Raw genomic sequence first — 14,266 nt, forward strand, 5'->3', positions numbered from 1 at the left:
TTAACTCCATGGTTTCTTATGACCGTAATATGGCGCCAGTAGTACTTCAAGTAAGCGCCAATACTTAAATGAAATATACGTGTACATAAATTTCTTGTTTTTTATTTAAAATTTAAATAATATTAATAATACTTTTATTTCTCAATTTTTAATAACAATTTAGGATTTAAATACATTTATTTATTCATAGATTTTACTTTTGAAATAGAATTACTATTATTATTATTACTATTCAAACGATCAACAAAAATAAATATTACTTAAGTAATAACATTTTAATGTATTTCTTTTATTTAAAAAAGTTTAAGAATAAACAACACATAATTAATCAATATGTCGGCGTTAAAGATATTTCTGTTATATAGCACGTGCAATAGGAGTGACTCACACAAGCCAGGTGCGCCGGCCGTGTCGTTCCACTCGTAAACAACAGGTGCAACAGAAGTGACTCATAAATAAGCCAGCTGCGCCGGCCAGTATAATAAGGCGGTACGTGCCTCGCAATGGACATTCGTTCGACTGCGTTTGCCTGGTGCACTTACTATATCCTTGTTACATTGTGTGATTAAGTGACTGTTGTACGTACTGGTTAAAGTTGGACAAGTGTTAAAGTGAATTGTTACGATAACATATTGTTGATTAAATCAGGAATCAAAAAGTGACTTCGTTTTACTTGGTGTTCAACAAAATAATATCTACCCTCGAGCTTATAAATAATAAATATATCATTAATTGAGTAAAGTAGTAACGTTAATCTAGAAGTACTGATAAATAATTGATAAAAATTTTATATATTAAACATACTGTCGACACAGCCATGTTATTACATGTAATGCCTTGAATTTTTTGAAGAAAAAAGTACCTATAGTTAACCCATACAAAATATTCGAAAAAACAATCTATAAAAGCGAAAATAGCCACTTTGGCTATCAGTAGCCAAACGATAAAATTATGTCGCCTGATTAGCTATTTTGGAGCCACAATGGCGAGAAATCGCCACATCTGGCAACCCTGATCCGAGAATACATAAAATGCCCGATCTTTGCAAGAATTTCTAGGTTTTTATGATTTTTTTTTATGTAAATACAAAATGTCGTATACGACTTGTAGAGAACGAATGCTAATCGGAAGTTTATAGTCCTTGCAAAACAACTCATTATAACCTAGGCCTCATATTTTCTGAGAAATAAGCTTGAACACAGCCATGTTGTTGATATTCTCTGTACTATATCCAAACAATAATGCAGTTAAACTATGTTTCCAAATAGACAGATTCCATACCCATGAAGTATTGGTGTAGTATTCATATTTAACCTTGTCATAAAAGGTCAAAAGTTTTAGTATTTATGTTTTAGAGATAGACAAAGTGAGGTAGATTTTTTGAAGGAGTAATGTGGAACACTAAACCTTGAGCTTGTTGACAACTTTATTTACCTAGGCTCCAACATTAACAATACCGGATCCAGCGAACCTGAAATACGACGGCGTATCGGAATGGCAAAGGGAGCCATGACTCAGCTGGCAAAATCTGGAAGGACCGTAACATTACCCAGAAAACAAAGATAAAACTGGGGCTCACTCTGGTCTTTTCCATTTTTCTATACGAAGCGGAGACCTGAACCCTTAAAGCGGCTGATCGCAAACGCGTGGATGCTTTTGAGATGTGGTGCTGGAGAAGAATTCTCCGGATACCTTTTACAGCGAAGAGAAGCAATCTGTCTATCTTAGACCATTTGCAGATCAAGACTAGACTGTCACACTCGGCCTTCGCCGCGCACTCGAGTACTTCGGTCATATTGCTCGGAAAACACCGGATAGCTTAGAGAGACTATTCGTGACAGGGAAGATCGAGAGAAAGAAACCGCGCGGGCGCAGGTGGGCTAACACTGTCCCTAGCAAGAGCCGTGCTTCGCAGAATCTACCACCGGATCGGAAACGCGACCCATTGAGAAGATCCGACGAGAGCCTCGGTGGGCCTTTCGTCAGTGAACAGTAGGCCTTGGTTCTAATAAAATTGGCCACCCCTGGGTTATAGCCTTCCTCAATAAATGGGCTGAAAGAATTTTTCAAATCAAATTGTTGATTAATTTTATTAGCTGTCATACTAGTTGATTTTAAAAAATAATGCCATATTGACCTTCGAGGTTATAGTAGATTAGGTAAAAAAACAACTGACGAACGACTCTGCGATCTATCAAAAATATTTCTTGAATTTTAATGAAACATTATAGTTCAGCGTACATGTACTCTAATTTGTTGTATTAAAATTATTAACATAAAAGTGAAGTTTAATCTTAGAATCTATTTCATAGTTAATACACATAAATTAGTTCTAATTAAGCAACTCAAGCACTCAACAAAAATGTTTACGGGCGTCGGCTACTAGATGGCTTCGATTCGATTAGTTTCTCATTGCTCCTGTAGATGGCAGTAACGAAAGCAGTAGTTCAAAACATTTTCTTCAAATTTGGATATTTGTCTTTGGAAACCAATGCATGAAAATCTTGACCTGAGGATGACTGCTCCACATGAGGATGTACTTTAAAAAATTACATTTATTTTCTTAATTGATATGAATGTATTGTATTTTGATTATTGCATTACAAGTACAAATTGTTACCCAGGTGCAATATAAAAGAAAATTTCAATTTTTTTTTATTCAATAATATGTAGTTTTATTTTCTATAATGACAGCCCTCGAATATTTCGTTCTAAGTATGTACATGTTTCTTTTTATTGCTTAGATGGGTGGACGAGCTCACAGCCGACCTGGTGTTAAGTGGCTACTGGAGCCCATAGACATCTACAAACGCATTACTGCTTCAAATAATCCCAAAACGCATTACTGCTTCAAAAAATCTGCCTAACTTTGCCAATCTCAAAACATAAAAAATAAAACTTTTGACCTTTTATGACAAGGTTAAATATGAATACTACTCCAATACTTCATGGGTATGGAATCTGTCTATTTGGAAACATATAGTTTAACTGTATTATTATTGTTTGGACAAAGTAGAGAGAATATCAACAACTTTGCATGGCTGTGTTCAAGCTTATTTCTCAGAAAATGTGAGGCCTAGGTTATAATGAGTTGTTTTGCAAGGACCATAAAGTTCCAAATGGCATTTGTTCTTTACAAGTTGTATACGATAATTATGTATTTACATCAAAAAAATTCATAAAAACCTAAAAATTCTTGCAAAGATCAGGCATTTTATGATATTATATATTCTCAGATACATTATTAAACTATCAATTTGTGCAAATGCTTTGTTACACTTCACACAGGCATACTGTTTTTCTCAAATATGCATTTTCATATGTGAATTAAAATTACCAACACTGAAAAACCTTTTCCACACAATTCACAATAATAAGGCTTCTTCTCTAGAAGGTATCTTTGTGTGTTTTTAAATGATGATATGTGTAAAACCTTTGGTAAAAACTTCACAAGCAGAAGGTTTGTCTTCTGTATGTATTCTCATGTGTGTTCTTAGATGACAAATTTGTGATTTTTCTGCTTTATGTGTTATCATCTGCATTTTTTAACAATGAAATTATGCAGTCTTTTTATCACACATCACAAACAAAGGTTTTCAGCAGTGTGTTTTACGTATATGTTTTTTTAAACAACTCCTCTGTGCAAAAGATTTTTTACACATATCACAAACATAAGATTTCTCTGCCGAATGTGTTGCTATGTGGATATTTAAATTACTCATTCGCGAAAAGCTTTTTTCACACACATCACAAACATAAATTTTCTCTCTAGTATGTGTTCTCATATGGATAATCAAATTAGATAGGCGTGCAAAGCTTTTACTACACTCTTGACAGACATGAGAATTCTCTGCAGTATGTCTTCTTTTGTGTATTTTCAAAGTATCAATTCGTGCATAGCACTTCTGACACACTTCACAAACATAAGGTTTCTCTGCAGTATGTCTTCTCTTGTGTATTTTCAAAGTATCAATTCGTGCATAGCACTTCTGACACACTTCACAAATGTACGGTTTTTCTCCAGTGTGTATCCTTAAATGAGATTTTAAATGAGTAAATTGGGCAAAACCTTTTCTACACACTTCACAAATGTACGGTTTTTCTCCAGTGTGTATCCTTATATGAGATTTTAAATTACCAATTTGGGCAAAACCTTTTCTACATACTTCACAAATGTAAGGTTTTTCCGCAGTATGTATTCTAATGTGTGTTTTTAATTCACCAATTTGTGTAAAGCGTTTTTCGCACACTTCACAAACATAACGTTTTTCAGAAGGATGGATTCTCATGTGCGTTTTAAAGTTCTCTTTAAATACAAAACATTTTTTACAGACTTTACAAACATAAGGTTTCATAGTTGCCTGCATTTTTGTTTTTAAATAAAACATACAAAAACCTTGATTCGCAAATTTTGCGCTACTCTGTAGGTACCATGACATGGGGTAAATTGGAATTCTGGGGTAAATTGGGACAAACCTGCGGAAGATTCTCAAAGTACTTGTAGCACGGAATCTACCTAATTTTCTTTAAGGTAATATTTATCAATATATAGAAGAAAAACCAAGTTAAATATGGAATCACCAAGCATACTGGCGACTAGCTAGGACCCTCAAGTCCGAAACTATAGCCACTATGCCGCCTCTCGTACGCCCCTCAGGCCAATCACCGGCATACGATGACGATGACAAGGCAGAGTTGCTGGCCGATGCACTGCAAGAGCAGTGCACCACCAGCACTCAACACGCGGACCCCGAACACACCGAGTTCGTCGACAGGGAGGTCGAGCGCAGAGCTTCCCTGCCGCCCTCGGACGCGTTACCCCCCATTACCACTTCCGAGGTCAAGGAGACGATCGATAGCCTACAACCACGGAAAGCTCCCGGCTCCGACGGCATCCGCAACCGCGCGCTTAAACTGTTACCAGCCCAACTGATAACGATGTTGGCCACCATATTAAATGCTGCTATGACGAACTGCATCTTTCCCGCGGCGTGGAAAGAAGCGGACGTTATCGGCATACACAAGCCGGGCAAACCGAAGAACGAAACCGCGAGTTACCGCCCCATCAGTCTCCTCCCGGCGATAGGCAAACTATACGAACGGCTCCTTCGTAAACGCCTCTGGGACTTCGTATCCGCGAACAAAATTCTGATAGACGAGCAGTTTGGATTCCGCGCCAGACACTCGTGCCTCCATCAAGTGCACCGCCTCACGGAGCACATCTTACTAGGGCTGAACAGGCGGAAACCCATTCCGACAGGAGCCCTCTTCTTCGATATAGCGAAGGCGTTCGACAAAGTCTGGCACAACGGTTTGATATACAAACTGTATAACATGGGAGTGCCAGACAGACTCGTGCTCATCATACGAGACTACTTGTCGAACCGTTCGTTCCGATATCGAGTCGAGGGAACGCGTTCCCGGCCCCGTCACGTCACAGCCGGAGTCCCGCAAGGCTCCGCCCTCTCCCCGTTACTATTTAGTTTGTATATCAATGATATACCCCGGTCTCCGGAGACCCATCTGGCGCTCTTCGCCGATGACACCGCCATCTACTACTCGTGTAGGAAGAAGGCGTTGCTTCACCGACGACTTCAGACCGCAGCTACCACCATGGGACAGTGGTTCCGGAAGTGGCGCATCGACATCAACCCCACGAAAAGCACAGCGGTGCTCTTCAAAAGGGGTCGCCCTCCGAACACCACGCTGAGCATCCCTCTCCCGACTAGGCGCGTCAACACCCCCGCCCCCGCCGTTCGCCCAATCACGATGTTCGACCAGCCCATACCGTGGGCCCCGAAGGTCAAATACTTAGGCATCACCCTCGACAGTAGGATGACATTCCGCCCCCACATTAAGACGGTACGCGACCGTGCCGCCTTCATTCTAGGACGTCTCTACCCGATGATATGTAGGCGAAGTAAAATGTCCCTTAGAAATAAGGTGACACTCTACAAAACTTGCATACGCCCCGTCATGACCTATGCAAGTGTAGTGTTCGCTCACGCGGCCCGCATACACTTAAAATCCTTCCAAATCATTCAATCCCGTTTTTGCAGGATAGCCATCGGAGCCCCGTGGTTCGTCAGGAATGTCGACCTCCATGACGACCTGGACTTAGAGTCCATCAGTAAGTATCTGCAGTCGGCGTCCATGCGCCACTTCGATAAAGCGGCACGACACGAGAACCCTCTCATCGTGGCCGCCGGTAACTACATTCCCGATCCTGCGGACAGAATGGAAAGCAGTCGACGTCGCCCAAAACACGTCATCTCGGATCCTCCCGATCCACTAACGGTGCTTTTAGGTACTTCAAGCACCGGTCACCGTTCTCGTCGAACCCGTCGCTTGCGACGAAGGGCTCGACGAGTAAATTAACTCTCAGACACAGCCCACTGAGTTTCTCGCCGGATCTTCTCAGTGGGTCGCGTTTCCGATCCGGTGGTAGATTCTGCAAAGCACGACTCTTGCTAGGGTTCGTGTTAGCAACATCGTCAGGTTTGAGCCCCGTGAGCTCACCTACTAAAGTTAGGGTTACGCTGACATAGCCTCTCAAGGCTATCAGCTTAGGTAGGAAAAAAAAAAAATATATATATATATATGGAAGTACTAAACATGAGTTTAGTTGGTCCCAAAAATTCGTCAAATTAAATTTAAAATAGTGGTTGAAAAGTGCGTTTTAAAACAGCTTAAAGAACTTTTAAGAAAAGTAATATTATCGTTGTTTTTTCAATAAGATCACAGTTTATATAAGTTTTTAATACACCTGGAAATACCACAACAAACGGTAAGTTGCAATATTCTTATTTTAAATACAATATTTCGACAAAATAAAAAATTTATATTTTTTCCTTTCTTTTTGGGAAAAATTGAGACGTATGTAGGGTAATTTGGAACGAGACTGGAAAAATTAGGGACGAGAAAACACAAAATTGGAACGCCAAAAGACAAAATAGGGATGGCTTGTTAGGGTTGTCACTGATATCTTATAATAGATTTTTTAGCCTATACTATCACTTAATTGCGTGATGTAAAGAAGGTTAATGTGTTTATCAGTTAGTTTATGTAAGTACTATAGGTAAAAGAAAAGTATATATATAATTACTTTTTTTCGCGACATTTACCTTGTAATATCTGCCCGGTCGTATGTTCTTTATAGCAATAAAAAAAATTAAAAGTTAAAAGAACTCAAACGAATCAAAACTTTTGTTATTTCATAATCTATTCACGCGTCGAATCATGATTTTGTTAACATTCACAACGAACACACACAAATAAAAACAGGCCTCAGATTTTAAATGTAACATTAATTAAAAATCCGAGATATCCAATTATGAGTGAGTGAATTAATTGAGTTTAGTTATTTAGCTTAGAAATATTTTTTTTTATTTTTGTTATTATTGGCAGTAATCAGATAAAGCTGTTTTTTTATCTTATTCACCTGATATCTTACTCTTGCTCAAAGATCATTTTGAAAATGTTGATTAAATAAAATTGTATTAATGCATTTCCAGTCTTTTTGTTTTCTATTTTTTATTCTATTTTATGATTTTGTTTCAGAGTTGTGATTTTTAAGGAAATTAAATAATAAATTTCTAAAATATAACATGCACATACTTTTTTTGATCATTGTATTGTTGATTATCATTCACGTCACATCGCTTCGGAATAGAAACCAGCTTAATTTACACTATGTTGTGTATTGTGCTTAAATTATGGATTGTATTCATCATTTCGGTCCATATAAATAATTATATGGCACCTACCTATATATCGCAGTACTGCGAGTTAACAACCCTTACAAATATCCCAATTTAACCCTTAACCGTGTCAATTTACCCCGGACGCTGGGTAAATTGGGACGGCCATTATTTTACCGATTATTTCTTTAAAATGAATAATTAAAATAATGTAACGGTTTTTATCACCTAGGTACGTTCAAGACTCAACTTATTTCTTTGGTTGAGCAGTGACTATTTAATTGGAACTATTTTAAAATTCAATCTGAAGGTCGATTTGGTCCCTATTTACCCCATTGTACGGTACGGTATTTATTAACTTTTTATTGATGTGACCTTGTGCAATCACGAAGCCCACCCAACAAAAAAGAATCCAAACCCTATGTCCAAACCACACCAAAAGACATCCATAACCAAAACCACAGACTCTATAAAATTTGACTTTGACGAAATCAAAAAGGACCGCCATTACAAAAGAAAATAATAATAAATAAGAGATTTTATGACCTGGTAACTAAGACCTTTAAGTCATGTCTTATTTTACTTTATATTCTTAATTTTATGAAAAATGATAATATGGAGTGAAATGAAATGAAGATGATTAATTTGCGACATTAATCAACTGGGATGAAATTTAATGAAATGAGATGATATGGGATGAAATATAATCGCAGTAAAATGGTGGCTATTTACTGAGAACTTATTAACTCCATGGTCCCAAGCATAGATTAAACACTTATTAGATGGTCCCAAGTTAACTCCATGGTTTCTTATGACCGTAATGTTGCGCTAGTAGTACTTCAAGTAAGCGCCAATATTTAAATGAAATATACGTGTACATAAATTTCTTTTTCTTTTATTTAAAATTTTAATAATATTAATAATGATTTTGTAAATTTTTAATTAATTAAATAGATTTGAATAGATTTATATATTCATAGATTTTACTTTTGAAATAGAATTATTATTATTACTATTCAAACGATCAACAAAAATAAATATTATTTAAATAATAACAACATTTTAATATATTTCTTTTATTTAAAAAAGTTTAAAAATAAACAACACCTGAGAAATAAGCTTGAACACAGCCATGCAAAGTTGTTGATATTTTGTGTACTATATCCAAACAATAATAATGCAGTTAAACTATATGTTTCCAAATAGACAGATTCCATACCCATGAAGTATTGGCGTAGTATTCATTTTTAACCTTGTCATAAAAGGTCAAAAGTTTTATTATTTATGTTTTGGAGATAGACAAAGTGAGGTAGATTCTTTGATTGAGTAATGTGGAACACTAAACCTTGAGCTTGTTGACAACTTTATTTACCTAGGCTCCAACATTAACAATACCGGATCCAGCGAACCTCCGGTCGTCGTGCCAGAGTGGATCCCGGCGATCGCACGCAGGGTGGACTGGGGGCCCTTCCATGCCCTGCGTCGGTCTCTCACGCAACCCGTGATCGACCACACACTATGTTCCGCGCTTTATTCAGGTGTTGTCATGATTTCACTTCGAACATCCTACCTCACCCTATCCCACTCTCCAAAGAACAACAAAAATGAAAGTCATAAACAGAAAAAGGGTTATATCGGCGATCCCCTATTCCACATTTAATGTGGATTTCAGCAATGTCAGGGGCCTACATAGCAACCTTGACGCCGTACACCACCATCTTGAGACGGCGCAGCCTGCCCTACTGTTTCTGACGGAGACGCAGATATCAGCTCCGGATGAAACCTCGTATCTTGAATACCCCGGCTACGTATTGGAGCACAACTTCCTGCGTAAAGCCGGGGTGTGTGTATTCGTTTGGGCTGATGTCTGTTGTCGCCGTCTATGAGACCTCGAACAACGGGACCTGTCCCTCTTGTGGCTGCGCGTGGATCACGGGGGTTGTATCCGAATCTACGCCTACCTTTTTTTTTTTTTTTTTTATTGCTTAGATGAGTGGACGAGTTCACAGCCCACCTGGTGTTAAGTGGTTACTGGAGCCCATAGACATCTACAACGTAAATGCGCCACCCACCTCGAGATGTAAGTTCTAAGGTCTCAATTATAGTTACAACGGCTGCCCCACCCTTCAAACCGAAACGCATTACTGCTTCACGGCAGAAATAGGCAGGGTGGTGGTACCTACCCGTGCGGACTCACAAGAGGTCCTACCACCAGTAATTACGCAAATTATAATTTTGCGGGTTTCATTTTTATTACACGATGTTATTCCTTCACCGTGGAAATCAATCGTGAACATTTGTTGAGTACGTATTTCATTAGAAAAATTGGTACCCGCCTGCGGGATTCGAACACCGGTGCATCGCTCAACACGAATGCACCGGACGTCTTATCCGTTAGGCCACGACGACTTCAGACTACCTGTACAGGTCCCACAGCAGTGATGCAGGTTCAGCTCTGATTGAGCATGCGCAAGAGGGGACTAACCGCGTGCTTGAGCAGTACCCATCTGCGGAGGTGGTGGTCCTTGGACTTCAACACTCACCACCATGAGTGGTTGGGGTCCAGAACCACTGACCTCCCGGGTCGGACTGCCTACGATTTCGCCTTGGCCTACGGCTTCTCCCAGCTGGTGACACAGCCCACCGGTGTCCCAGATATCGAGGGGCACGAACCTTCTCTGTTGGACCTTCTGCTGACCACGGATCCGGCCGGATACAGTGTGGTGGTCGACGCTCCACTTGGATCGTCTGATCACTGCCTTATCCATGCTGTTGTACCACTCTCTCGTCCTGGTCGTCGAACGACGATCGGGTATCGAAGGATTTTGAAGTATATGTCAGCAGATTGGGATGAATTGCGTGAATTTTACGCATCCTACCCATGGGGGCGGTTCTGCTTTTCCTCTGCTGATCCTGATGTCTGTGTGGACCGTCTTAAAGACGTGGTGCTCCAGGGGATGGAATTGTTTATTCCTTCCTCTGAGGTGCCCGTTGGGGGTCGCAGTAAGCCCTGGTATAACAATGCCAGCAGGGATGCTGCACACCTCAAGCGGTCCGCATACGTGGTATGGGATAATGCCAGGAGACGTCAGGATCCTAACATCTCAGAGGAAAGGCGGAAATATAACGCCGCTTCCAGGTCCTACAAGAAGGTTATTGCCAAGGCGAGCTCGGAGCACGTTGCTAGAGTTGGCGAGCGACTAAATAGCTATCCCTCTGGGAGCCGTGCTTTTTGGTCGCTCGCCAAAGCTGCAGAAGGAAACTTTTGCAGGTCTAGTCTTCCACCACTACGCAAGTCCGATGACAGTTTGGCCCATAGTGCGAAAGAGAAGGCTGACCTTCTGGTCAAACTCTTCGCCTCGAACTCGACCGTGGACGACGGGGGTGCCACACCACCGAACATCCCCCGGTGTGATAGCTCCCTGCCTGAGATCTGCTTCACGCAGTGTGCAGTCAGGCAGGAGCTTGTATACCTTACTCACAGGTAGGCTGAAGCCTTGGAGAGCAAGGGCGAGGCTCTTGCTGTGAGCCTTGATATCGCGAAGGCCTTCGACAGGGTCTGGCATAGGGCACTTCTATCGAACTTACCATCTTACGGAATCCCCGAGGGTCTCTGCAAGTGGATCGCTAGCTTTTTGGATGGGCGGAGCGTCACGGTCGTTGTAGACGGTGACTGCTCTGATACCATGACCATTAACGCTGGCATTCCACAAGGTTCAGTGCTCTCCCCCACGCTTTTCATCCTGTATATCAATGACATGCTGTCTATTGATGGCATGCATTGCTATGCGGATGACAGCACGGGGGATGCGCGATATATCGGCCATCAGAGTCTCTCTCGGAGCGTGGTGCAAGAGAGACGATTAAAACTTGTGTCTGAAGTGGAGAACTCTCTGGGGCGAGTCTCAGAATGGGGTGAATTGAACTTGGTTCAATTCCACCCAACAAAGACACAAGTTTGCGCGTTCACTGCGAAGAAGGACCCCTTTGTCATGGCGCCGCAGTTCCAAGGAGTATCCCTGCAACCTTCCGAGAGTATCGGGATACTTGGGGTCGACATTTCAAGCGATGTCCAATTTCGGAGTCATTTGGAAGGCAAAGCCAAGTTGGCGTCCAAAATGCTGGGAGTCCTCAACAGAGTGAAGCGGTACTTCACGCCTGGACAAAGACTTTTGCTCTATAAAGTACAAGTCCGGCCTCGCGTGGAGTACTATTCCCAACTCTGGGCCGGGGCTCCCAAATACCAGCTTCTTCCATTTGACTCCATACAGAAGAGAGCATATTGCTCGGAAAACACCGGATAGCTTAGAGAAACTATTCGTGACAGGGAAGATCGAAGGAAAGAGACCGCGCGGGCGCAGTCCGACAAGGTGGTTCGACCAAATCCGCACCACACTAGAGATCCCATTCCACGACGCCCTTCATGCGGCCAATGGTCGGAGGCGCTGGCGGGACGTTACAAGGAGCAAAATCCTGACGACATATAATGGTCACGACCCTCAGCAGTGGGGAAACGACGCGAGGAGGAGGAGAATGCGTTTCGGGATTATTTGAAGCAGTAATGCGTTTGTAGATGTCTATGGGCTCCAGTAGCCACTTAACACCAGGTCGGCTGTCAGCTCGTCCACCCACCTAAGCAATAAAAAAAATCATGTACATACTTAAAACAGAATATTCGAGGGTTGTCATTATAGAAAATAAAACTATATATTTATTTAATATACATATTTATTTAATAAAAAAAAATGATGCTAAATGGTTACCGGGGCCCATCTAAGGGCCTGGCCACAGCTACTGGCGGTGCGTTTTGCGGTGCGTTGCGAGGCGCGGCGAGCGGCGCTATTTGCGGGGGTATGCCACAGCTAGACTAGTTGCGACGGCGGCGGCGTCAGAGGTGCACGTATTTAGAAAGCCCTATCAAAAGTGGCACGATATTACCTTAAAATAAGTGCGTTCTTAGCTGAAGATATTATTCCATCAAGAATAGGAGCGCACCCAGTTGGAAAAGGAGAGAACTTGGCGGATTTCACACTATTTATTATTATATCAGGAATATAAGAACTATCCCTATAAATAGATTATTAATAGAAAATAGATTCAACCTTCACAGAGATTATAATAGCCGGCAAACTTCTTGAGCATTTGTTGACGTAGTGGGGGTAAGTTCGCGCATGGTACACTCACGTGCAAAAACATTACTTACTCTGCGTCATAATGCTATTAAATTATTAAAATCAACATATGTATTTATTTATATATTTATTAGAACATCAACAAAACATATAGGTTAATAATTGTAATAATTTAATATTGGGATAAAATAGATATTTCTTCTATTAAGTTAAAACTAGAGCTGTTGCCAGGTCTTGGTTCAGTTGAAGCGAAGCTGGTATTTGCAATTTTTTTTTCGTTATCATAATCTTGACCATCATCATCATCACTGTTTTCATCACCCGAGTCGCTATCATCGTGATTAGTCGACATAGGGCTCATCGGTGTAGTTTACAACTCGGTCGATTCGGTCTTCTTTTTTGTGTATAATTAATTATTTTTTGAAGATATTCGATTCGTAGTAATCGAATGTTACTTTTTTCAATTACCAGCTTCCGATTATTTTCTGTTCTTTTTTTCCATCTGAAGCCTAGCTCTTTCATAATACGTCGTAAGCTTCATTCCGAGCCCTTAGAATTTATATCTTCTTTAAATTTTTCGAAGCCTTTCTACGGTACGGAGTTTCGCTGCTTGTTATGTAGTTATTATGATTACATCTTTTTATTACAGATTGAACGAAACTATCCATTCCGGTAACTTTCTTCTTCCCTGATCTTTTCTTACCCGGAGTTCGAAACACGGCGAGCAAGCCAGAGCCTTTAGCTTCCTTAATAATAATGCACCTAACAGTACTCACTGATGGTTTTGTTACTTCCGAAGTCTGTTTTAATTTTTCCATATCATTCTTCCCCTGTTTTATAATGAAGCAATATACGTCGTACACAATTTTTCTACCCTTTCTTTTGAATAGTACACCAGTTTGTCGCGGCATAGTGTATGTTTTATAAAAAATCAACAAACAATCAACAAATAGCAATGGCAACAAAGTCCACAAGTAATTATAACAAATAACTTAACGATTAATAACGATAGACTTTCCACTGTACGCAAGCGTACTTTTGGGAGCAAGCGGAATGAGGGCGCGGTGCGGGGCGCAAGGTTCGACTGATCTACCAATAAAGCGCTCGATACGATTTCCCCTGCCGTCGCGCCTCACCCTCACCACCAAAGTGATCTAAAATTCGGTTCTGCGCAGTCAAGGTCATTTGCTCAAGAAGTTTGCCGGTTACTATACCAGGTTCAAATCTCAATTTACCATACATGTTAACTGGCGATGAAGCCTATCCTCTTAAAAATTATTTGATGCGCCCATATCCACCGGGTGGTTTAAATGTGGACCAAATAATTTTCGACAAAACATTATCCCGGGCAAGTGTCACAATTCAGTATGCGTTTGGTATACTAACTAATAAATTTCGTATTTTTACGAAAAGTGTAAAGGCAAACAAAAAGCA

At 40.6% G+C, this 14,266-nt stretch overlaps 2 protein-coding genes across 2 annotated transcripts in view; one reads left to right on the forward strand and one right to left on the reverse strand.

Moving 5' to 3' along the window:
- The window catches only part of nvd (cholesterol 7-desaturase nvd), a 167,026-nt gene that overhangs the window by 105,297 nt on the left and 47,463 nt on the right, over positions 1-14,266 (forward strand). The window lies entirely within an intron of this gene.
- On the reverse strand, positions 2,188-4,553 carry LOC149501906 (uncharacterized). Its single transcript, XM_089730754.1, has one exon. It carries the CDS (start codon positions 4,437-4,439, stop codon positions 3,597-3,599), a length of 843 nt encoding a protein of 280 aa, XP_089586880.1. The 5' UTR covers positions 4,440-4,553; the 3' UTR covers positions 2,188-3,596.

The sequence above is a fragment of the Bombyx mandarina genome, chromosome 11 (assembly GCF_030267445.1).
Source record: "Bombyx mandarina strain Sakado chromosome 11, ASM3026744v2".
NCBI classification, from domain to species: domain Eukaryota; kingdom Metazoa; phylum Arthropoda; class Insecta; order Lepidoptera; family Bombycidae; genus Bombyx; species Bombyx mandarina.